Source organism: Danio aesculapii, chromosome 21 (genome assembly GCF_903798145.1).
Source record: "Danio aesculapii chromosome 21, fDanAes4.1, whole genome shotgun sequence".
Taxonomy (NCBI): domain Eukaryota; kingdom Metazoa; phylum Chordata; class Actinopteri; order Cypriniformes; family Danionidae; genus Danio; species Danio aesculapii.
The window spans coordinates 12,391,401-12,417,832 of record NC_079455.1 but is presented as its reverse complement, the minus strand read 5'-3'; the positions used below and the strand labels follow the sequence as shown (position 1 = coordinate 12,417,832).

The 26,432-nt window shown below is 34.1% G+C and overlaps 2 protein-coding genes across 3 annotated transcripts in view; one reads left to right on the top strand and one right to left on the bottom strand.

Moving 5' to 3' along the window:
- unc119b (unc-119 homolog b (C. elegans)) overlaps positions 1-4,290 on the top strand; it is a 60,255-nt gene extending 55,965 nt beyond the window's left edge. Inside the window, exon 5 of the mRNA XM_056447105.1 lies at positions 2,850-4,290. Within this exon, the coding sequence (XP_056303080.1) occupies positions 2,850-2,962 (113 nt within the window). The 3' untranslated portion in view covers positions 2,963-4,290. The remainder of the gene's footprint in view (positions 1-2,849) is intronic.
- Positions 4,291-5,679: 1,389 nt separating this feature from the next.
- slc13a2 (solute carrier family 13 member 2) lies at positions 5,680-24,026 on the bottom strand. Of its 2 annotated transcripts, none has more exons than XM_056446446.1 (12): positions 23,842-24,026; positions 21,891-22,019; positions 16,569-16,705; positions 16,244-16,476; positions 15,032-15,215; positions 14,494-14,616; positions 13,643-13,852; positions 11,916-12,046; positions 11,700-11,833; positions 9,521-9,682; positions 8,688-8,825; positions 5,680-6,476 (listed from the first exon to the last, which is right to left on the bottom strand). In XM_056446446.1, the coding sequence occupies exons 1-12, from the start codon at positions 23,956-23,958 to the stop codon at positions 6,333-6,335; spliced, it is 1,842 nt and encodes a 613-aa protein (XP_056302421.1). In that variant the 5' UTR covers positions 23,959-24,026; the 3' UTR covers positions 5,680-6,332. The 2 variants fall into 2 exon arrangements, with proteins under 2 accessions (XP_056302421.1, XP_056302423.1); XM_056446448.1 differs by having other exon boundaries at positions 11,700-11,830.
- Positions 24,027-26,432: the final 2,406 nt, after the last annotated feature.

Here is a 26,432-nt window from a genome sequence, read left to right as displayed (position 1 = left end):
TTTTTTTTCAATGAAAAGTGTAAGTCACAAACTCAAGTTCTCTACTGAACGAGTCCATCATGATAATGCCGTTAATGCTTGTGTTTTTCCATGCTTTAACGCACAGCCTAACGTTATAGCAGGCTGATATAGTCTGTGAATAATATGCCCTGAAAACTAAGTGCAGAACAAACAACTAAATGTAATAGTAGAAGTATGATCCTTGCTAGTTCTCCTAATCTCTCAGAGTAGCATTTCATTTGGTATGGGAATGTTGGAATCACCCATCATCAACTTATCTGTGAGACAGTAGTGCATACAGTACATAAATCTATTACACTGTTAAAAATTTAAGGAAAAATTACAAGGAAAATTACTCTTCTAAACTTCTACTTCTAAAATGTCGTCATCAGAGGTGGGCTTAAATTGATATAGTAAGATTAACCCAATAGAAAGTACAGTCGGTCTGCAAAGTTTTCAGTCATTGAGAGATGGAATATTCCTTAGCAGATACTGTATGATCATGCTGGCTTCACACTTAATGCAAAATTAAGTATTTGCATGTGTAGGTTACATGCAAAGTCAATGCAAATGTAAGAATAGAGGCAAATTTCTTTTTTTAACATCTATTTTTGGCTTTGGCTTGGACAGTATGTAGACAGGATTGGAGAAAGAGGGGAATGAGATTGGAAAGATCCATGAGCTGGGATTTAAACTTGGCACACCTGAAGCACAATGGTGTTATAGACCATTTTGAGGGATGTAAACAATAACAATGCCCCTAACGTATTTCCTGTTTTACATTTTAATTTCAAATACATTTTTAATTTCTTCAATAGCCTCTGAGAATCCAAAAATGTCCACATATTGATAAATAATGTGATAATAGCCGTTTAAACGTTAAGTTATGATTGAATTCCCTCTTGTTACAGTTAGGAAATAATTTAACAACAAGCAGGAAATGTTCATGGACCAATGACATTACATTGAAATGCTCTATACTGTATGTCGGCCCACTGCCTACGAGGCCTTTACACCAATAGAGGCAAATTTGTGCTGGGCAGTGCTAATGATTTGTAGTGTGCAATGTGTTTGCAACAAAAGTGTTGAATTCACCTCAATCATACCTTTTGCACAAGTTCAAAAAATAAAGCTTGAGCAACCTAGAGCGAGTGATGCAATGTGGGTATTTTCTTTGCATTTGGAGTGAATCCGGTAAATTGGCCATTTAAATTCTGACATGTGCTGAAAGAAGTAGGCAGATTGATTCATCAGACCAATCAGAGCAGAGCAGGCTTTCAGAAAGGAGGAGTGTAGAAAAAATTAATCTTCAAACAAATCGTTGTAAACCTTTTAGAGAAGTTTGAAATGTATATTATGAGAAAACGAAAGAGTTTTTGATAAAAGACTTAAGACTAAGAACAAAATGACGAACCATTTAAAAACACTTTATTGTATTTTAATAGACCCTGACAAGAAATAAGTATCATGTCATTATTCTCTTATAAAATAATTCTCTTCAAAATAATTTCTTAGCAGCTTCATAATTATAATTAGGGGCAGGAGATTAATTGAACTGATACCCAGACCAAAATTCTTAAACTATAACTGATATAATTTTAGATATAAATTTTCTTGCAAGAGGTGCTGGTTATTTTTCACCTTTGACATGGAAATTTGATTTGTTTGCATTTTTTTTTTTTTTGTTGTTGTTATTTTCTTGTTTTAATACCATAAAGATTAGAAATGTGCTCTTTCATTAGAAAACGATGCCTCACCTTTAATATTTCTGTATGTTTAAGATTACTGTAATCTGATTTCTTGTATTTGGATTACATACAAATACATAACTGAGCTAATAAACTTTGTGATTTTAATATTTGTTAGTTAAACTGTAACATTTAATATTTTATGTTAACATATATTTTACATAATATTAATAATATCAATTAATCCAATGTGTTTTAAATGCTTCCTAATTTAGGCTTTTTTGTAGCTAAATATATTTGTACAATTTTCATACCTGTTAAATGATTAAATCTAATAGTGTTCGATTTTAACACATTTAGTTTGATTCTAAGGAATCTCACAATATTTTCAAAATCAAAAGGTTGCAAACAATTAATGATAAACTTTATCTTGTTTCATTTTGTTTGAGAGTATATTCACAAATGAAAACTTATGAGAGAGAGGGAAAAAATAAGTAAATAAATAATTGAAATTAAAATAATCATTCAATAACCAAAATCAAGGTAAAATATTCAATTAAGTTTTTAGGTGGATTAACCTTATCAGTCATATCATCCTGCCCTAATTATTATTACATAATACATTGTATATAGTCGAGGGCAAAATTATTCATCCTCCTATGCAACATTTATTCTTTTACTAATATTTCTTAGGTGATATTAAATAGATTAAGTACATTTTTCCAGTATTTCCTATAATATTTTTTTTCTTCTAGAGAAAGTCTTGTTTAATTTCAGCTAGAATAAAAGCAGTTTTTTAATTTGAATATTATTAGCCACCTTAAGCAATGTTTTTTTTTTTTTTTTTACAGAACAAACCATCATTAAACTGTGACTTGCCTAATTACCCTAACTTGCCTAGTTAACCTAATTAAGCTAGTAAACTCTTTAAATTGCACTTTACGTTGAATACTAGTATCTTGAACAATATCTAGTAATATATTATTTACTGTCATCAAAGTAATGAAATCAGTTATTAAAACTATTATGTTTAGAAATGTGACAAATTGGGAAAAATATAAAATAATAATAAAAAAAAGCTAATAATTCTGTCTTCAACTGTATTGTATCATTGCATCGGTGCATCTTTTAGCTCTCCAATGGGTTTTCTCTGTGTTTCAGTTCGTGAGATGATCCTGCATCCTTACGAGACGCAGTCCGACAGCTTCTACTTTGTGGACAACAAGCTGGTCATGCACAACAAAGCTGATTATTCGTACAGCGGAGGCCCTTAGGACAGCAGTGGGAGGGACTAAGGCAGAGTTTGACTGACAGACCTAAGAACCAATCACAATATCTACGTCCAGCAGCCACGCCCTCTTCAATCAGTGTCAGACGAGCGGCTGCAGTGCGTCATTCCTGTTTCGGAGATCTAGAGAGAGTCACACCATAAGGTCTTGTCCGACATGCACACATATCCTATCCTGATTTCACACACTGCCATTCACGTCAGCAAAAAACACGAATACAAGCATTTATTTTGAAGCGTACCCCAATTATGAGCTAACACGTCCCATAGTTTGTATGGGCAAAGCACTGTAATGTGAATGGTACTTAGGTTTTACTATTCATTGTGTGAGTGTGGTGTGTGTATGTGAGTGAGATTTGATTTAATGATTGTGTGTGTGTGCGTGTGCGTGTGCGTGTGTGTGTGTGAGAGAGAGAGAAAGAGATGATGCAGATAAGACCGTTATATATTGTGGATGTTGAGTATTTCTTTCCCTGTCAGAATAAGCTACATCAAATTTCATACTTGTGAACTTTTCATCCTAAATAGGAGATGATTTTATGGTGAGACCTTGACTTAATTGATAGATTTGTGTTGATTAGATATATTTTGATACGTGAACAAACTCGCTTACTTTTGAGATGTCGATTATTTGTGTGGAATAAAACAAAACAAAACAAAAAAATAAGCAAAAAAACTAATCAAGCAGCGTTCGTGGTGCAAATCCTTCACGGATCTACGGTTATTTTTGCATTCAAAAGGTCTGCGTGAAGTTCCCGATTATTATACATAATTCATGCTGTGAACCAGAGGTTGAGTAGATGGAAAAAACGTTTACTGAAAAGGGAACATGGCACACATTACAAGCCTTGACATTTCAAACGACTGGCTCCTGATGTTTTTCTAAAAAAAACTAAACAAAAAGGAAAGGAATATCAGTTTTCAGTAGTTTAGAGATGGCGTTTCTCCTCATCTCTCCATCTTTCATTCCCTTTCTCACACATTCCAGTGATCCAGGCCTTTATCACGCCTGTTTAGTGCACATAGCTGAGGTTAGATTCAGGATGTGTTGTATCTATGATCCTTGTTTTCATAGTGCAAAACATGCATTTAGGAGAATGATTTCAATAAAACCTTGTTCTTGTGGAAATGGATAAGAGCGTGTAAAAAAAATCATGGACAAATGTTTCTAGTCAGATATGTAACAGCTTTATTTATGATTGTGATTTACTGTAAATGATTACGAGGGGGTGAAAATGAAACCTATGTTTTGGATTGTTCAAACACCAGTCTGGAATAAAAGAGAAATAAATGTATATGTTGAATTTTTGAAAATGATTGAAATTGTCTATTTATTTCCCATAGCCATTTATTTTTATACACTGCCTTTCCACACTGTAAAAAAATGTCTGTGACTCTTAATTCATAGGTTCTTGATTAATTTTTCTGTTTATTATTGTTTTCAAAGTGCATTATGGGACCGGCTCCAACACCTTTTTGTCTTTTACTTTCATTTTAGAATAGTTATGGTAAAACTGCCTTTTGTTAGGTATTATACTGATTTATTTCTTAGAGTGCGTAGTTTTAGGTACGTAGTTAATTGATTTTTCAGAAAAGAATGTTATTCTGCAAGAAACAAAGTTAGCCAAATAAAACTTTTTTGAATTGTGTTATCAAAGAATCAACTAAAAGAGTTATCAAATAAGCACAATCTGACCCCAAACTACTGAACAATAGATTCATGCTATAGAATCAAGCTAACAACATGCTAATTCATGCTAAAATCATGCTAATTCATCATAGAATCTTGCCAACAACTTGCTAATTCATGCTCTGTAAAAAATATATGATTAATTAGTCCCGACAGCATGTTTTTAGATCATTGTAACTTATTAAACTAAGTTAATCATGTTCTAACCTAATATTATAAGTTACTCAAGCTGTTTTAAGTCTGTTTAGCAAAAGTTCAATAGACTCATAAGGTTAATTTGATTTAGCTTAAGAATTTAAGGCAACCAGGATTTCTTAGTGTTCTTTATTATATATATGATATGCTTTTTAATTATGTTGACTTTAGCCAACTTAATACTTTTTCAAGCTAAATAAATGACTTCCAACAGGCTTTATCAAGCCACTATAAAGTTTGTCCTCAAACTTTAATACCTTGTTGGAAAACGATGCCTCACCCTTAATAGTTGAGTATACTCCAAACAATACTTAACAAATGAGATTTCTGTTTTCAGATTTCTCATATTTGGATTACATACTTTTAACATAATTGAGCTAATAAACTTTGAGATTAATATTTGTTAGTTAAACGTAAACAAATAACAAAAGTATTTATGTAATAATAACAGTTATCTCTTAAATGATGAAATCTAATAGTATTCGATTGTAACCGATTTATATTGATTTGAAGGAATCTGAAAACATGGATTTAAAAACCAAATAATTTCAGATCAAAAGGTTACAAACCATTAATGATATAAACTTGAGCATGACTAATTTGAGTGTATATTCAAAGAGTTATCAAATAAGCACAATCTGATCCCCAAACTACTGAACAATAGATTAAAACAAATAACTAAAAAATCAAATGTAAAATGCAGTTTTTCACAAGATTTACCTTCAAGTTGCAATTTTGTCTTAATGTAAAGGACATTTCAGATATCAGTTATGAGCAATATTGTTTCTGTAAGTGCTGTGAATGAAATTTCACACAAGTTTGCACAAAATTAGTTTTATTTAGTTTAAATGAACATCATGAAAAATGTTACATTACGAGTGTTCCGCTAATTATTAAACACAAAAAAACTGAATTGTGCTACTAAACAATACAAATTTAATTGATTCACCTGTGTATTAAAATATATTAAATAGGGTGATCCAAAAAGGGATCCAAAATATAAAAAGGTCTATTCCAGACCTATAAATTAATAAAATTTTCGTGAACCAGCACAAATGGAAGACCAGAAAACCAACTTATGAAATCAGAAGCCACAAAGGGTGGGAAAAAAGGCTCTGAATGAACCTGAACGTGGCTCAGATTTCAGCAAGTGCCACATTGAGCCAACTCACAAGTACAAAAGTACTCTAACTTGAGTAAAGAAGACAGCAATGGTACAGAATCACAAACACTCTATGGAAATCGATGCGTCTTTAACAGACACTTCACATAGTGCTTGGAAAAATACTGTGAATATGTTTAAGAAAGCTGAGCTTTTGCTCCAGTGGGCTTCAAATGAATGGAATGGACGTGTATACACTGCATACTGTTAATGGTGGTATAAATATTTATAAATATATATTTGTATATATAAGCATTCCATCCCCACTCTTTCCTTTCAGTCTTCTCACAAAACCCAAGATGTAGATGTTCATGGTGTACCCGTGATGTTTACAAGTGTGTTGTTGGCCCATGAGGGAAAGGTGTCTAGCTTGAACATTGCCATTCCCCATGTGTTGATGCCGAGGTTGATGCACAGGATCCCAATGATGTTGAGAATAAAGCCCGCCTTTGCCTTCAGACAAAAAGAAAACACAATTATTTACTAAATTTACCATAAAGTGTCTCTAACTTGTACTTTGTTATCAGGTTTCCACTTGAGGCCAAATCACACCACAGCAACAGATGCAGTTGATCGGTTACAGTTTGTCATGATGTAAAACAGGCATCAAAACAAGAGCCGTCCAACAAAAAACAAGCAAGGGATCAGAACTCATTTATTTTCTCTGTAGAACATCATTGGAGCTGTGTGGAGTCTCGATTATATGCGAATGCAGAAAGAACTAGATCTACTTTGAGCTTTGGATGTTGAAATATTTGAACTTCTGTTCTGTTGCTAAACTGTATGTAACCATCCAACCAGATGTGATGTGTACGAAAGATAACACTTTGAGAATTTGGATTTAATTGCCACTAGAGGGCTAAATGCAACCATCAGATACAAATGTCAAAGATGTCAAATGTCAAAGAAATGGTGCCTAGATGTACAAGTTTGACAACTCGGCTAAATTGAGTTTATGCCAGTCGCATGGAACTTTTAAGTTTTAAGGTGAAAGAAGGTCTTAGGGGGTTGGAACAACATGAGGGTGAGTAGTTAATAACAGAGTTTTCATTTTTGGGTGAACTAACCTTTTATAGTAAAACTGACAAACTAGTTTGAATGAATGTTTTGTTATGAGTTTCTTTCAGAATAAAAAAAAAAAAAAAAAAACTGAAATTCCAACACCAATTATAACTGGTACTTGGCAATAATGAAATGGACACGTGTGGCTCAGATGTTCCAACTACTTTGAGGAAATCATCTCTAGTTCATTTCCTCTGTTTTTCTATTGATAAGCAAGCACACAGAACACATGTCTAAGTAGTGTGGATGGTGTCTATTGGCCAATTTCCACTAAGTGGTACAATGCGATGCGGTTTGGTACGCTTTTATGGCAGTTTCCACTGTCAAAAGGTACCTAAAAGCGAACTGTACCATACCACTTTTTGGCTACCCTTTCGGAAGGGTACCTAGCACAACAAAAGTGTACCAAAAGGTGGAGCAAGACACACAGCTGAACGCTATTGGTTTACAGAGATACGTCACTTGCTCTTGGACAAGCAGGAGAATGAAAACAAAGAAAACGCCATTTTTAAAAACACAGCCGAGACATTACACAGTAATAATATATACATATAATAATGAGCCATGGTCGACCCGAGCTCAAACAAACCTTGTCGTGATCTTGATGAACGGCCATAAAGCCAAGAAGAAGAGTAGAATCTACCCTGTGCCCCGTAGTTGTTTACAAGGCCATCTAAAGCGTGAGCGGTTTCGCTTTCTCGCTTGCGCTGGCCGCGCATCTATATTTGAAATAATGAACTTCTTGAGCTCAAGATAATAACGGGCGCATGATTATTGAAGTGCTTCTGACACGAGATTCTTTCAGAAACGGACAGATGCCTGAGTGACGCGTGAAAAAACAAAGGAGCAAATAATTCTTTCAGCAACCTAAAAGATGAACAAACTGCCATGTTTAACTATTATCATCACTTTTTGAACTATTATGAACTTGGAATGATGGAATTACTTTCTAACAAGAGGCTACATGTGCTGCTGAAGATTAAAGACACAGATAAGAGGTTTGCACTGACAGCTATATGTTGAGTGTTGTGTTTGAACCAAAATAAGGACTAAATGTATGCTGTGTGTAGTTTTTCTGTAATTGGCAACATATGGGAGACTCTAAGGGTCTGTATGTGTTCATGTAGCAGTTATTTATTTCATATAATCGCAGACGTTACAGTAGGCTATTTCAACCTATCATTGATCTGCAGATATAATCAAATCATGTTCTTAGAAATGTTAGTAATGAACATTTATACAAAAGTATTTGTGTATAAAGCACATTTCCGTGAGCGAGAATGACGTCGACTGAATTTTTCTGTCATTGGTACCCTTTTGGCAGTGAAAACGCAAGCCTGATAAAGGTGACCCGTATCGACCCGTACCGTAACATACTGTATCCCTCAATGGTATAATCATCGGCATCAGTTTCAAGTAAGAAACAAACAAGAATTTTGCCTTGTGTACCTGTATATCATGGCCATTTACTCTATGGGTAATTTCTCATGTCTAAGATTCATCAATATTATAATTATTTGAAAAGTTTCACATCAGACTTCTCATGTCCAGCATAAACACTGTGTATGATTGGAAAACCTCATGAAATGTATTCATCCATACCATGTCCAAGACTTTGAGGTTGCCATAAGAGAAGGCGATGGCGTTTGGTGGAGTGGCCACCGGAAGCATGAATGCCAGTGACGCGCTGATGGTGCAGGGCAGCATCACATACAGCGGATGGAGACCGATGGTGGTGGCCTGCAAACAGAGAGAGTGAGTTCAGTGCTGTAAAATTCCCTCCCACTTTTATGATCCCACATCAGAAGCACCAGAAGTGTTCTGTTATTTATTACAAACACAAAACACAAGGACATCGCATTTCTATTTTGATGTGCATAGTAGTTGAAGTCTGCATGTACTGGAAGCTGTCACAAATTTTTTATTTAGCATTGTGAAAAAAGATAACATATTGTATACAAATGATATATTAAATGAGAAGTGGGCATGTTTTTTTTTTTTACAGCGAGCTGACTGGATGTAGTAAAGTAGGTATTTCATTCAGAAAGATTAGGAAAAGGGTTTTGGGAGAGTTTTTTTTTAAAACCTAACAGACACCTCCTCCTCACCATTTCTGTCAAAACTAACAGTTGGAGGGGCGTGGTTAAGTATGTTAACCACACCCATTACCACAGACCAAAGTAATCTGACAATTTAACAAAGTGCATTTTCAGATTTCAATTTTAGATTACAAGGGCAATGTTTTTTTGTTTTTTTTTCCTAAATGACATGCTGAGATGAATTGTTCACCACAAGTCTTGCAAAGCGAGCTAACAAAATCAGCATGGTTGGTTTCGGTCTCGTGTACTTTAAGGCCACTAAATATAAAGTAGGACCTAAATTACTTCATGAAAGTGTAGTTCATTGTTGAAGTTAACTCAGTGCTGTTAGCTCACCATGGAGGCAAGGATGGGCAGGAAGAGTGTGGTGGTAGCGGTGTTGCTTGAGCACTCAGTGAAGGTGCCCACTAGCAGACACAGGATCATAGAGATGGCAAACGGTGGGATGCTCTTCAGCGGAGACAGACTCTGACCGAGCCACACTGACAGACCAGACTCCTGAACACACACATCACAACATTAGGACACTCTTCTTATTAACATGATTGACCTCAAGGCCCCTCAGTGTTTATGAAAATATCTGCTGGACACTACTCATGTAGGTGCCTATTTACATTTTTATTGTACTTTTGCTGTAATGATAAAACAGTCTGCTTCTTTTAGGTGTGATTATCAACAGAAATAAGGAGTGTCAACTTTTTTTTTTATTAATTCCAAAACTGCATGTTTCTTTGGTTAACAAAAACAGTTGGAAAACAAATTATGGTAACACTTTAGTTTAAGTACCAATTCTCACTAGTAGCTTATTACCTGCCTATTTTTATGATACTGGCTGTTTATTAAAGTACATATTCTGCATAATCATATTCTACATCCTTAATCCTACATAATACTAGTAATACGCATAGTTAGCTTAATAACTATTAATAATCAGCAAATTAGGAATTTGAGGCAATAGTTATAGTTAATAGTTTAAGAAGAGCGAGAATTGGAGTGTGACCAATATTTATATTAAAAATCTAGATACGCACAACTTGTGAAAAGTTTAAAGTTAGTGGAATAAATAGTTTGGAAAGGTTGAATAAATATGTATTTTACTGTAAATAAGTCTTTTATGTTTACCAATGCTGAAATTACTTGATCAAAAACTATCTTGATTATTATACAATGGCTGTACTGAATTGCCTTTTTTTCCTCATATACTATATTTCAAGACACCTACTTTTAAGAATCATAAAAAACACTGGACTGAACACCAAGTGCATAAACCCTAAAAACTGCAGTTCTCAATTGAGTCTGATCATCTTTGTATCTAATAACATGATATATGCACATAAACTACATTCATTACTACAATCATTTACATTACAAATAATAATAAAAAAAAACATGGGGTTGAAATAGTGCTTCATTAACAATTAATAATACAGTTTCCCAGAGTTTGTGGGTTAGGGGTGTTTTCCATTTATTTGCACTTTATTTACACTTTCAAATTGGATTATGGGAAATATTTAACTACAGTTTTACAGACATTTGTAGAACATTTATAGGACATATCATCTAGATTCATCATGTAAAACTGGCAATGAGCTGCTAGTCATATCTTGTGTGTGCGCTAAATTTTTAATATCAATCCTTGTCAGAAATCAAGGTCTTATAATGGCACCACAATGCACAATGAGTACATGAACCAGAGATGCCCAAAGTAGAACCCGTGGGCCAAAGTTGGCCAATTGTAACCTTTGATTTGGCTCACCATCCCATCTGAGAAGAGAGTGAGAATGATGGAGAGGGTTGGGGTGGATGCCTTTTAAAAGAGATCGTCATTTCTAATTTGACGTAATTTTTTTTGTGTTTCTTTTATTGCTGAGCTACAAACTGAAATAAATGTCTGAATTAAATGTAAAAAAAATCAGATTTTTTTTTTTATATGTAAATATCTCGACGGATAGAGGACTATGCTGAAGACATTTGGTGAGCAAATCAAGGCAAAAACTAGTGTGACTCCATTCTTTTATAAATGAGATTGTTTTTTGTTTTTACTGTAATTACTTCATTATAAAATGTAAAAAAAAAACAATTTGTATTAGTTAATATAAAGCAATGTTCTCTAGTTATTTTTAAATATTATTAAAAATTAGGAAATTACCAATGGCAACTATATTTACCTTCGGCCCACTAGCCTCAATCAAGTTTGGTTTTTGACCCTTTATAACATATGACATAGTCAATAATATAAAAACAACATATTCAACGTAAATATTGATTTAAATAAATCATTTTAAATATTTATGAGCAATATTATTCTGGTTCAGTTTTAGACCTCAGATCATTTTTAATAGTTTGTTATAGGCACTCAAAAAATGTTTTCTGTTGGTTAAAACTACTTATTTAAAATGAGCTGAAACAATTTAATTAAATTTTTAAAAACTAATGTTAATTTTCAACTTCATGTTGTTCCTACACAAATTAATTGTGTGGAAGCAAGCATTTTGTTACAGCGTGCGATTGTTACCTCACTCCCGCTTGCCAAAGCGAATCCTCCCCCCAGGAGCAGCACTATATTCCAGGGCATGCGCTCGTGAACCACCTTCCAGTTAAGGAGCGTCGGGGTTCCCTTTAGTTTCCTCTTCTTCTCTTTCTCAACTTCTACGTATAACAGATGGTTCAGATTATCAGGTTAAACACTGAGTTTTACGCAACATTCTCTTCAAATCCAGAACAAGCTTACCATCCTGCTCTTCTCCTACAGCTTCCTCATCACGTTCTTCATATTTGATGGAGCATAAAAAGTCCACTCGAGACGGAATGACAAAGAACAGGGTGGACATGAAAATGGCCACAGTCCCATCTGTGACAAATCTGTACAGAGACGAAGAGTTTCATATACAAACAATTGAGCTTTTTGTCTTAAAAAAAATGAGTGTTAACTCAAAAATGTACATTCTGTTTACGCATGGGACGATAACCGGTTTTAAGGTTTACCGTGGTTTGAAAAAGTCAAGGTTTTAAAACCGCCAAAGTTTTCTGTTATATCGTTCCTAAGGTACAGTATATGTAAGTTTTTTGGGGAGGGTTTTATATTTTTTTCACAACTATTTTTAGTTTTTTAGGGCAACAATATCTTCAGCAGAAAAGGAACCCCTAAATCAATGGAGGGAAAGTTGTTTTTGCCCAGACATTTACAAAGAATATATTTTGGAGGAGTAATCAAAAAATATCATGAAACTGTGATATTTTTATCCAAGGTTATCACACCATCAGAATCTATTACCGGCCCATGACTAATTCTGTTATCATTCACTCATCCTTCTAAACTCAAATGCGCTTCTTTCCACTGTTGGCGATATTTTGAAGAGTGTGGTAAAAACCGTGGCTATTGACTTCCATAGTATTTTTTTCCACTATTGATCCCAGCAAGTATTTTTTCTATTTAAAAGACGTTTAATACACATCTAATAGTCTATTAATAATAATAATAATAATAATAATAATAATAATAATAATAATAATAATAATTTTAAACATGGATGTCTTGGCTAAAACCAGGCTAAAATTGGGATGTCGGTGAAAATTTAATAGACGTTTAAAAATAGGCTAAATCAAATACAGAGGAATGAAAGACTTCACATGAAGTCTGTCTACTTTTCCTAAAGTCTTTTTATCTTGTTTCTAGTCCAAATATCTAAAAATGTGTAAATCAAGAAGCATTTTATAGACAAATTAATACTTTTGTATTGTTTTCAGAAATAATATCAATATTAAGTGAGTTTTTCTATAAAACAGGCAAAATAATATGCCAGAAGGGCACTCAAAAATATTGTTGCGGTTTGTATTGTTGCAGGTCTACTTATTTAAAATGAGTTTCTGCACAACACAATCCTGCAGATTTTTTTGGGGAAACGATTGTTTTATGTTCAATTTACTTAAATTTGTTTCATTAACTTAAAATAGTTTTTAAAATTATGCAAAATAATCTTGTTTTTGTGTTTGAAATAGAACATTTTACTTAGTCCACTGGCAAACAATTGATACTAATTACTAACGTTTACATTTGGACTTATTACTTCTGAAAACAATACAATAGATATCTATTTTTTCTAGACAATGCAACAATTTTTAGATATTTGGACTTGAAACAAAACAAAAATTCTAAGTAAGTAAATCTTGTTTTGCTGGGTGATCAGTCTGTTTGATGATTAGTCTAGTTTTTGGTAGTTCTTAAACGTCTATTAGATTTTCATTGACATCCCAAATTTAGCATTGTATTAGTCAAGATGTCCAATAAACCCAAAACTGTTTGTTAAAAAGTTAATGGCTATTGGTTTCCATAATTCTTCTAATAGAGAAAACAAACTCATGAAGATTTCCAACCACTTGAGAATGTGAAAATGGCGAGTCCATTTTTATTATTGGGTGAACTTTCCCTGTAAATTTTAGAATGAAGCTTGTACTCACTGTCCGTTTTTGTTGAAGAGCTCAGTTGCCCAGCCTGGCATGAAGCCTGGTTCTCTAGTGAACCAGAGGATTACCAGAAAAATAAAGATGACTAGCACTGCCCCCTCAGCGAAAGACATCGGCCCCAGCTTCTTATATTCATTCTTCATCACTTTGTACGCATCTTTGTCTCCCTCGTTCTTTGTGCCGCAGCCAAATGACTGTTTAAAGCTGAGAAAGAAAACATCATGCGTGAAAACTCAGACTACTCAAAGGTTTTACAGTATCAAGTATATAAAATGTATTTCGACATTTCATCACACAACATTTCATCAGCCTTTTTTATTAGGTGTCTATCCAACTTTAACTTATAAGGTGCCCAACATGACTTCAGTTCTACATGAGTAATTATTAGCATTGTTGTCTTTTGCATATTGCCATGGATCATTTGTTATAAAAATACAAAAGCTTGAGCCAAATCTTAAAATTGTTATTTGATGTATCTATTTATTATTTCAGTTTTAGTTATGTTAGCAAGTCAATTTAAACCAATTAAAATAGTCATATAATATTTTATAGTTAATATAGAATTATTTAGGGAAAGTTCTAGGAGACAATGACTTTAACAGGAGCCAAATATAATTTAATTTATTTAAAACACTATGGAAGTCAATGGCTTCCAGTTTCCAACATTTCCAAAATACAGGTTTGGAACAGGTGCAGGGTGAGTAAATAATGACTATATAAACCACAATAAACCTATAGCCAGTATTGGGGATTAATTGTGTTGGAAATAACAATGAAAAATGGTAAGAACCATTTGCTAAAAAATAAACTGACTGCATTTAATGTAAAGTATGCAAGTTACTTACTTAAAGCCTAAGTACATGCACTGCAGCCAAAGCCAAGACAGCACAAGCATCAGTACCATGTTAGGAAAGGCAAAACCGAACCAGCTGGCAAAGTTGATTACATCGTTGTTGTCTGGAAAAATCCTATAAAAAACAACATAAAATATGTGAGAGACATCATAATAAATAAATAAATGAATAGTAACACTTTATTTTGATGGTCCATTTGAGTATTAGTAGACTATAACTGACTATAAGAAACTTTGCAAGTACGTGCCAACTTAAACTAACCCTAACTACAACTTAACAGTCTACTAATAACCTAATGAGAATTAATTGGCATGAAGATGCAATGTAACTTATATTCAACAAATGGACCATCAAAATAAAGTTTGACCGAATAAATAAATAAATAAAATGTTATTATGTTTATCCTTATTCTATTATGTTTTATGTCCAACTATTTCGGTTTTAATAAGTTTTATTTTCTTATCTGTATTTAATCAATCTTATATTTTATAGTATATTTAGAACATGTTGATTAGAGACAGAAACCTACTCATCCATCTGGCCCTTGAGAATTAGATTTGGTGTGGTGCCCGTCAGGGTGGCAGTTCCTCCAATGCTGGCGGAGTAACACACAGATAAACTCATTCCTTTAAAGAGACGAAGGTACTTGGCTTCACGCGCTTTTCTCCTGCGTTCAGAAAGAGCGTTGATCCCTTCCTCCACATCTGCGTTATCTGTCAACAGGTGGGGTGTTAATGTTAAGATCACGGTCTATGGTTAAGATTGGCCCATTAATCTGATTGGCAAATGCTGGCCTCTAGTGGCAAACGGTTGAAGTTTAGAACCATTTCAAACATTTAGTAAACAATATCTCATTAGATGTGCAATATAGTCTTAACAATCTTCAAAAGTTCTAGTTCTTCAAAGTGCTAAAATGACTTCAAATTGTCAAAATTGCATGCTGTTAATCTGATTGGCCAATGGTGGCCTCTAGTGGCAAATTTTAGAAACATTTCTAGACCCTAACAAAATTAAGTAAACAATATCTCAATGAATATACAATATACTTTTAGCAGTCTTTAAAGTTCTAGTGCCAAATTGACGTGCCATCAACCACGTTCCTGGTGGACCACCAGCTCTGTACATCTGCCATATCTCTTTAACCATCCGCACCTGATTCAGATCATTAGCTCATTAGCAGAGACTGAAAGACCTGTGATGGGTGTGACAGAGAAAGGAGACATCTAAAACATGCAGTGTTGATGGTCCTCTAGGAACGTGGTTGAGAAACACTGCTGTAGACCAATGATAAAGTGATGGGGTGTGAGTTTTAAGATTATTCCATCAATCTGATTGGACAATGGTGGCCTCTAGTGGCAAACTATTGGGTTTTAGAGAGGTTTTAGTACCAAAACAGTACCACAGCAAAGCCTCACTAAATATTCAATATGCCGAAATGACATGCTGCTTTAAGATTGGTCTATTGATCTGAATAGCAAAACGTTTGGATTGTAGAACTAGACAAAGTTAAGTCAACAATTCCTCACTCTTAACCTGCCAAAATAATGTACTGTGACACAACTGAACAACAGATGGGAGTGTAAATGTTAAGACTGGTCCATTAATATCAACGGTGGACTCCAGTGACAAACTAATGGATATTAGAGATGCTTCAGTACCCAAACAATATTATGTGACAAGGACATTATTCGATACTCAACAATACACTAAAACTGTAAAAGAGTACAAGTGTTTAACATACTGTTGGGTTTCTCTCCTTGGGCGTTGTCCAAAGGTTGCTTGATGTTGACCTCAGTTAACTCAAATGCTTGGTTAACCTGGCCTGCCCTCAGCTCTTTCTCATCAGAGTCCGCTTCTGTGGCGCTGAGCTGTTCGAGAACCGCTTGAGAAATAGGCAGCATCATGGCGGTGGTGGCTGTATTGCTGATCCACATGGAGAGGAAGGCTGTCACGATCATGAAGCCCAGCATCAGCCTGGAGAAGACAGACAGAAAAAAAAATAACCCAGTACTGGTGAGTGAAAGTGGCAAAAAAAGAAAATTAGTTTTTGTTGTGTTTGGTCTCACAGAGCAGGCCGTACTCCAACGACTAGGAGGACACTCAGGGCAATGCGTTTATGGAGATTCCAGTGTTCAACAGCTATGGCCACCAGCAGACCCCCAATAAACAGCATATTGGTGTCCTTTAAGTACTGCACACATACCTAAAACACAGTTACACACTTAACGTCATTTTCAGATCTGGTTAACATGGGTTGAGTTTAATATGCATTTTACTTTTATATGTGTTCATTTACAGTAGCAGATGCTTTTATCCAAAGTAAGGATAAAAGAAGGACTTCAAATCACCAGAGAGCAATGTCAAATGACAAATTTAGCAGTTTTTTTTTAATTGTTGTTGTTATTATTATTAAGTCTTTTGTTTGTAGGAAAGTTTTTGGTGGATAGGGAGAGGAAGAAGAAAGAGTGTGTTTCCTACAGATGGTTTGTCAAGCTCACCCACCTGTGTGAAGCACATTCAGAACTGTACAATGTTATCCTAGTGTATAGAGAATGCAAACTATTTTAAAGTGTATTTCTCAAAGTAATGCAATATTGTGTGATAATGCTCAAGATTTTGAGCAAGTGCAAGTTCCCTATAGAAATCCAAAATTTACAAAGCAGAGTAAAAGATTTGAGAAACTAAATGTTTGTTGGGAGAATGTTCCGTATACATTTGTAAAATTATTCAGGGGAGAGACTTTTTATTTCCATCTCATTTTCAGTTATTTTTGTATTATCATCTAATTTTTCAACTCATTGGAAATATAATTTGCCTTCATTTTTGCAAAATGTAAAATATAGTGGTGTAACGGATCATAAATCTCATGGTTTAGATCACATGATGGTTTTTGAGGCACGGATTGGACCATTTTTTGGATCAGCCAAACAGGGGAGGAGACAAATCTAATCTGCTTTTTAATTTATTACAAAAACAGTACTGCAAGACACTTTTGGTTTTAACAAACAGAATTAAGAACCTGAAATTTTATAAAAAATAAAATGTAGAAATAATCGGCTGAATAAAAATAAATTTGTAAAATATTCAGTACTGTGAAATATTTACTGTCACTACTACAGTTGATGATAATGTTAAATGTAGAAATCTAACATTATAATTCATCCAATTCAAATTAATTTTAGTCTAATTTTCAATAAATCTTTCAGTTATTTACTCATAAAACTTCATGTTTCATTGCTTGATGAATCATTTTTAAAGAATTATTCAGTGGCATATTTTTGATGGTTGTCGCCACCTATTAGTTAAATAATGTAATTGCTGTCTACAACTTCTTACACTGCCATGTACTAATGATCATCGACAGTTGGTAAATACACTGCAAAAATGATTTTCTCTCTTCTAGTTTTTGCCTTGTTCCTAGTCCAAATATCTAAAAATTCTTAAACCAACAAACATTTTTAGACAGACTTTCAGTCAAAATTGTGTGATTTTTTTTTTTTCATTAAAAAACTCAATCTGCCAACTACGGTAAATAAAAGAATATTTTTTTTGGTTTTAAATAAGATTATTTTACTTATCTCATTCATTCAGTCATTTTCTTTTCGGCTTAGTCCCTTTATTAATCCGGGGTTGCCACAGCGGAATAAATCGCCAACTTATCCAGCACATGTTTTACGCTGCGGATGCCTTTCCAGCTGCAACCCATCTCTGGGAAACATCCATACACACTCATACACTACGGACAATTTAGCTTACCCAATTCACCTGTACCGCATGTGTTTGGACTATGGGGGAAGCCGGAGCACCTGGAAGAAACCCACACGAACACAGGGAGAACATGCAAACTCCACACAGAAACGCCAACTGACCCAGCCGAGGTTCAAATCGGCGACCATCTTGCTGTGAGGTGATAGCACTACCTACTGCACCACTGCATCGCCTTACTTATCTCATTGGCAGATTAATTTGTTTGTTTTACAGAAAAAAATGACTTAATTTAGAATTTTTCCTGAAAACTGAATTTTTTTTGTAGACATTTAGTAATATGAGACATGCGAATATGTCTAGAAAATGCTTCCTGATTTAATTCGATAGATAGATTTTTTAAAGGTATTTGAACTCTTTGTTTCAGTGTTAACATTTATATCCATTTTTTTTAAAATGATCTTTATTGTCAATATTTTTGACTGTTTGGCTGCGTTTTGTGACTGAATAATAATAATAATAAGTGGGCTATTGACTACTTACAGCTGTTTTTGTTTCTGTCAACATTAATTACAGCTCAGATGAATGTTTTGTGTCTAATTGTTTAGTTTTGTGGCAAGCAGTCATATAAAAAGTGGGATCAATAGCCAGTGTTATTGTCTTAAAGGGCACCTATGGTGAAAAATCTACTTTTCAAGCTGTTTGGACAGAAATGTGTGTAAGTATAGTGTATTAACTGTCATATTTGGGTGAAATCAACACACACACATTTTTTTTCAAATTTAACAACATAAAAACTGTGGACCAATTGGAGCGGTTTTCAGATCGACCGCAACTTTACGTAGGAGTACGGTCCCCCTGCCCACCAATATTGATTGACAGCTACGCGCATTAACATGTACGGTAGTCACGTGTATAATCGTATCAACAAGAGAGGACGAGCGCAAAGCAGCCGGGAATAAAAGGTGTGTTCAGTTCGCTAGGATCATTAATCATCATCAAACGTGATCAAGAGTGAGTTTTACATGTTTAAAATGTTTTAAAACAGTGCACGTGTGTAATAAATTACAGCGATTCACTTCAGATGCACTTAATCAGCACAGCTGCGTGTCAGAATAATTATAAAGGAAGACGCTTCAATCCCGGTTTGTGGACGTTAAATCAGGTTTATTTTGTACATTAACATAACAGATATCCATACAGCAGTGAAGATTACCAGTATCATGTCACATATGCGTGCAAAACGAGTGCAAAGCTTAACGCGCTGTCTCTCTCTCTCTCTCTCTCTCTCTCTCTCTCTCTCTCTCTGTGTGTGTGTGTCTGCGTGTCTGAGCTATGTGTGTGTGTGTATGTCTGCGCTACATTTGTATGTGTGTGTGTGTGTGTGTGTGTGTCTGAGCTATGTGTTTGTGTCCTTGCTGTGTGTGTGCGTGAACTTTGTAATGACATTGTGTGTGACTCATTGTTGCAAATCCACAAAAAAAATGCATCAAAAGGAAATCAAGTTGAGAGCACTGCATTGTGGGACAAAGTAAACAGCGCAGTGTGCATTGGTTCTGTTTCTTTATTGACAGAAGTATTAGCCTTAGTGTCTGAAATCAGTGAGTTCTCTTTAAAGACTGAAGGATATCTCATGTAAAGTTAGATTACAATCAGTCTGGTGATAGGTTTCAAGGTGTTCATAAAAAACACTTTTATGGCCCATAAAGTTCTTCTATCATTAGAGATAATGCTTGTTCAAACAGATCTCATGCTGATGAAGGGAAACATCTCAGGGCATGTGGTCAATCGTAACTCTTATGTAATTTCAGCGTGTTTTTTGTTGTTGTGTTTTTGGACAATACAGTTTGTCACTCACTAGTCTTAGGTAACATTACTTTGACACTGAAAAGAATAATTAATTGGATTTACAAATAAATTTTAAGGTAATTTGTTGCCAACCATTTTATGGGCTGAATTCAAACAAACAAATGAAATTTAGTAACGCTTAATTTGTTTGTTTAAACTCCGCTCATTTAAATTGCTTGTAACAACTTACCCTGAAAACATTACCTTGAAATCCAATGAATGTATGTTCATATAATGTATGTTAAATGTTGAGTATTTAATGTCCAAAACATGTAACATGTAATTTTTTTTTTGCTGAATCATTTTTACACCTAAAAATAATGAGCAAATCTTAAACTTCTTTATCTTTATACTTTAAGGATTAAATCAATGTTACAAAAAAAAGTTGTCAAATTTCACAAATAAATGTTTAATTAAAATAATGTTTTGCTTTGTTTAACTTCTGGCTTTATTATCATCAAGATGATTGAGATAAAGGGTTAATAAAGTTTTAAAATATTTTACATTATTTTAAGACATTTACAATATTAACATTTAAAAAGTTTTTTTAATACTTGATTGTAGGTTCTATTAGTGTATTTACTGATTAATCTGATCTTTGTTTACCAGTTTTTACCTTTTATTTTCTTATTTTCTACTCATATGTACAGCACTTTGGTCAGCTTTATAAAGAAATATTGTATTTTACAGTAAAAAGTAAATATGACAATGTAAATTCAGGCTGATTTTTTTAGGATCACTGTTTTAGAAAATCTATTGCCTCTGTGAAGAATTTTAATTAATCTATGTTATTTATGACATTTTTTCTCAAATTATTTAAATATCCTTCATTTTTAGTAACATTTAGTTAATTCTTAAAGTATATTTCCGTAATTTTACAATTTTAAGACTGTATAAATATTTCACCAAAAATAAAAAGATCATACACTAAGTGAAGTTTATTTATGAACTAATTTCGAGAGGATCACGTGCTTATGATTGCTAGAGGCTGGATCCGCATTATCCAATTCTCAATGCACCAATCAGATGACTCCTAAACTACTACAAATACCCTGGGTTAAGTACCACCGCTATCTTCGTTTTGAAGAATCCCCCCTTCCACCCCTACTCCTCCTTCTTCCTAGATGGGTGACACGGTGGCCCAGTGCTTAGCACTAATGCCTCACAGCAAGAAGGTCTCTGGTTCCAGGCTTTACCAAACCAGCAGACGTTTCTGTGCAGAGTTTGCATTTCTCCTCATGCTCACATGGGTTTCCTCCAGGTTCCCCGGTTTCCTCCCACCGTCCAAAAACATGCAACTTAAGTTAATTGACTAATCCAAATCGGCACCATAGACATGGTCATAGTAAGTAGTTATCTCTTAAGAGCAATCACTATCTGTTCATTAGTTACTACAGCAGGGGAGTTCTCAAGATATACCTGAACTCAAACTCCCCTCTCACCTTGCAACGGGAGGGAGCCCCAGGCTCAAGGATCTTATAAGCTCAGGGCTCTCTCCAGGGACATCATGCCAAAGTAGCTTATAATTAATCATGAGCTAAGTGTGAACTCTTGAAAAAATCCTTTTTGCTACTTGTTCAAACTACTTCTTTAAAATGAGTTGAATCAACACAATTCTTGAGGTTTTTTTGGAACAACTTGTTTGTTTTATGTTCAATCCATTTAAATTTGTAAAAAAAAACAAAAAAAACAAGTTAATTTAATCAATTTGTGTTGGGACAACATGAAGCAATTGTGTAGAACCCAGCATCCACACAATTGCTTCCTGTGTACAGTGTACAGTGGAGTGTAGTGGAGTGCAAGTTTTACGGTGTAGACTCAGAGATGAACTGTACCTTTCCAGACTCCATGATGCCCATCATAGGGAAGAGGACAACGGGCAGCAGGGCAGTGATGGCCAGCGGCATACACTCCGTACACCAGAACAGAGCCATCAGAATGATGGCAAAACCACATCTTGCCTCCTGAAAAACAGAGCGGTCGTCAGTTTCAAAAGAACTATAGTAGCAGTAGGACACATTGCTGTAGGATTATTGTGTGTAAATGAAATCGATTCTTGCATCTGGTGAAGGTGTCACCGATGTATCTCTTGCAGATCTTCATCTATCACTTGAAAAAATGCTGATAAAAGTAACCCTTGACCATCAACGACTATAAACAATTTTGAGTGCATTTACTTTTATGGATGTTTTTATTTTATGGAGGGGTTTTATCACTAGAAAAGGCTGTGTAATGCGTTTAACCCTGTAAAGACTTAGTAAAACCAGTTTAATTGAAACTGAAAGGTTTATTGGACTTTTAGAGACTTCTCATAAGCAAGCTTAAATATGTGGTTTGGTAACAATTGTCAATATTTTTATGGCCAAAAAAGTAAGATTTAGAGTATAATTCATTGAAAATATTTTCTGAAGTAATGTAAATATCATTACATCTACAAGACCTAATTTATGTGTAGTCCAGATTTTTGTGTCTAAAATGTTATATAATATATAACATAAATATATTCATCACTCTGGAAGTCAAAGTAATATGTTTGGTCACACTTTATTTTGATGGTCCGTTTGTTATATGACATGTAGATGCAAACTAATTCTCATTAGATTGTTAGGTTGGGGTTAGGGTTAAGGTCAGTGTAAGCTGACATGTACTTGCAAAGTTTTTTATAATCAGTTAAATGTTTGTTGATGAAGCAGTGTCAGCAGATATTAAGCAGACAGTCTAATACTGTCACTAAAATACTAATACTCAAATTGACCATCAAAATAAAGTGTTAAATATGTTTTAATAAGATGATATTTAAATGCTGTTTTATTATCATCAAAGTTTTGTTTTCATTATGGAGCAAAATGTAAAATGTTATAGAGCCTAACGATAATTGTCAGATTATAAAAAGGTTTATTAAAAAGCTTATAAAAGTTTATATCCCATCTGTGACTCGTGTTGAAGCATATTTTCTGGATAATGAGTCCATTAAAGGGACAGTTCACCCAAAACTGAAATGTCAACTTGTTTCAAAACAGTTTTTTTTGTTTTTTGTTTTATTCTGTTGAACACAAAAGAAGATATTTTGAAGAATGCAAGAAACCTGTTACCATGGACCTGCATAGTAGGAAAAATTTGTGTTTAAAAGAAGAAACTCAACCGATTCAGAACAAGTCAAGCGTGAGTAAATGATGACAGAATTTGAATATTATAATTCAATATAGAGGAGTTCATCTTGAAATATTACTTAAGTTATTATAATGACTTAATAATGCTGATTATTTAGAGCCTCAACATTTTTCTGTCAAAAAAGATACAGTATTCTTTATAGTATAGTTTATTGTACTTTACAGTACTATTTACAGTTAACTTTCCAAACCCTTCCAGTCTGTAAAAAATAAACCAAAACATTTCAATAAGAGTATGATGGATTGCTTTGCTTAATAAAGTCCCTCAATATGAGTTTAGTGATCAAAATATCAAAGTATTCCTAACTAGTGGTTGCTTAAAACAGAAAATATTCCTGGATTATTTTTCCAGCTGAAGATCTGTCAGCTCTGTCTAACTGTGAGCCACAGGGCTTCCTTTTCATTATTTGTGACATGATGGTGACCTCTGCAAGCTGAGTAAATACACACTTCAGCCTTCCACACTTCAGTTATCATCCATCTTTTATCATTTTTCTTTAAAATGTTAAGATTTGAGAGTACATTTTCAGACCATCCAAACAACACAGAAAGACTTTATATCAGACATTCAAAGAGTTTGCTTCACATTTAAATTAAATAATCCCTCTCTACTTACTGGAGTCGGGAGCACCAACGGCAGGGGCAAAATGAGCAGAGGAACACTGAAGATAATAATGTAGTTTCTGTGAAGCAACAGCCAGCGCAGAACCAAACTTGCTTTGGAGCACCCCATGTCTGTGTCCTGGGTCCCTCAGGTGTTTGTTGCTGGAGCACTGATGGTTTGAGCACTGCAGAGGAGAGCCAGCTCGATCAATCCGTTTATAGGCATCGTCACAAGGAAAATTAAACATTAACTGTGTGAACAAGGGGAGGGTAAACAGGGGTATGAAGGAGGAGGGGGGTATATGACAAACACAGAAGATTAACCCTTGTGTTATCTCTGTCTAAAGCAGCAGTTGATTGTATTGTTGCAGCAGTGCGTAATGGATTTATTAAAAACACATTTGAACTTTTCACACGGCTAATATCACCACGGAGAAACAGGTGTCGCCCTGATTCATGTCCAGAAATATGTCAAGAATGTCTCTTGTTGTGCTCTTCTGGGAACTTAAATAAGGAAAATGTGTATAAATATATGAAAATGTGGTTTAATATCGGTTCTTACTATTAAACATTAATTTAAAAAATATATATTTATTATCTGTTTTTTGTCCTGTCTCTGTTATCCTGTTGCACTGTAGAAGCTCTGTCACGAAAACAAATTCCTCGTATGTGTGAACATACCTGGCAATAAAGCTCTTTCTGATTTCTAAAGAGACAGTTCAGCCAAATTCTGTCATTATTTACTCACCCTTCACGCTGTACAGGGTGGGCCATTTATATGGATACATCTTAATAAAATGGGAATGGTTGGTGATAATAACATCCTGTTTGTGGCACATTAGTATATGTGAGAAGCCTTGTAAATTAACTCGTGATTAAACTCATGAAAGAATAAAGTTACGTTAAAGCCAAGCACACCATTGTTCTTTCTTATGAAATTCCTAGTAAGTTTATTAAGGTGTCTCCATATAAATGGCCCACCCTGTAGAATATTTGACCTTAAATTTACAGTAAATTACTGGCTAATAATTGCATTACTTTACAGTAAGATACAGTATGTAAATTTACAGTAAATTATTGTGAGGTACTTCATAATAACAATATTTCTGTAAATATTTTTAAATATCAAAAAAGTGCCTGTACAAGCATAAAAGTTAATGTGCATTCATTTCTATGTTAAAGAAAATATTAATAGTATAACGTGCAAAACAAATAGCAATTTTTATGGTAATTTGCTGTAATCATGATGCCAGCCTTAATTTTACAACAAAATTCTGAATACGTAAAATGTAACACTTAAATCCTGTAAAGTGACACTAATGTAATTTACTGTGAAAAATTACAGAAACATGTTGTGAAATTCTGGGAATTTATTACAGTGCACTTTTCACACACACAAAAAAAGAGTTATTAAAGTTTTGCATTTTTAAATTGTTTTCTATTTTAATACTATTTTGAAGCTTGCTCTAATTTCAACTCACCTGTATTTTTAGGTAGTTTTTAATTCGTTTTGTTAGTTTTAGTTTAGTTCTTGTATTGCAAAAACATTTTTATTTAGTTTTTGTATATTTAGTTTAGTATACAATTTACCTGTTTTTTAATTAAATCAATAGAACTAAATTCTTTATATTTAAGATAATGTATGTAGTTAAAGATGCCTAGTTTTCAGCTTTTTGGTAAATGTAGAAACATAGGTTCATTTTGAAAATGTTGCCTTACATACGTTTCTGAAGATCATGAATTATGTAGTAACATATGGCTGCATTTCGTCTTTAAAGCAAACGCTAAAGGGCAGTGTTGATGCCTTTCCTTTTCATTCTTACAAGATTCCCGTTGTTACCAGTTTGTCCAGTTAGCTAGCAGTTAGCTTAGCCTACGTTGGGGGACTTCAGTTGCAGAAAAGAGTTGACCGTGACAACAGGGTTTGAGTCCGGCGAGGAACGGTTCCAGAAAGCGGGTAAGAAAAAAACAAAAGCCAAAAAATTAAATAAACAAGTTAATAACAGGGTGAGAATGTGGTAAAATCTCAAAATGTGGTAAAGTCAGTGAGCTTTTCTCTTTCTAGGTTTTTTCTTAAACATTGTCGGTTTGGTCAAGGGAAGTGGGTGATCGCTGGTCAATCGGTGCATTTTAAAACACTAATGGTTTGGGTTTAGGGAAGGAGGAGGGTCGGTCAGTCGATCCCTCAGTCAATCAATTAGTCAGTCAGTTGACAGCGGCCTCTGGTGAATTTACTTGAGAACAAAAACTGCAAAAAACGTACCTCCTGGAACATATTTGGCGCTCTCCAAAAATGGGTAACGTTTTCAGAATGAGCCTGGGTTGAAAATACGTTTTCTGTAAAAGCACTATCTACAGGTGTTTCTCGAAACGATTTTCCATCACAGAATGAGTGCTTATTAATTCTGAAAACGATTATTATTTTTGCTAATTATCATTTCATTTTTTTGTTTGTTTGTTTCATTGATTGTTGTAAGGTTCAGCTGGTTCATATTTTCCATTTATTGTGATTATTTTAAAACTATTACTTCATTTAACGAAAAAGTTTTTGACTAATAGTTTTAGGATTTGTTTTCGTTTACTGAAATAAGCTGTCAAATACCT

Bases quoted from the DNA above. Each gene is read 5' to 3' on its own strand.
- slc13a2 (XM_056446446.1), bottom strand. From the start codon at position 23,958: ATGGGGTGCTCCAAAGCAAGTTTGGTTCTGCGCTGGCTGTTGCTTCAC. The intron at 16,477-16,568 runs GTGAGACCAAAC...TGTCTTCTCCAG, and splicing joins GTTGGAGTACGGCCTGCTCT to GCTGATGCTGGGCTTCATGA. The intron at 12,047-13,642 runs GTGAGTACAAGC...GTCTCTGTACAG, and splicing joins CTCTTCAACAAAAACGGACA to ATTTGTCACAGATGGGACTG.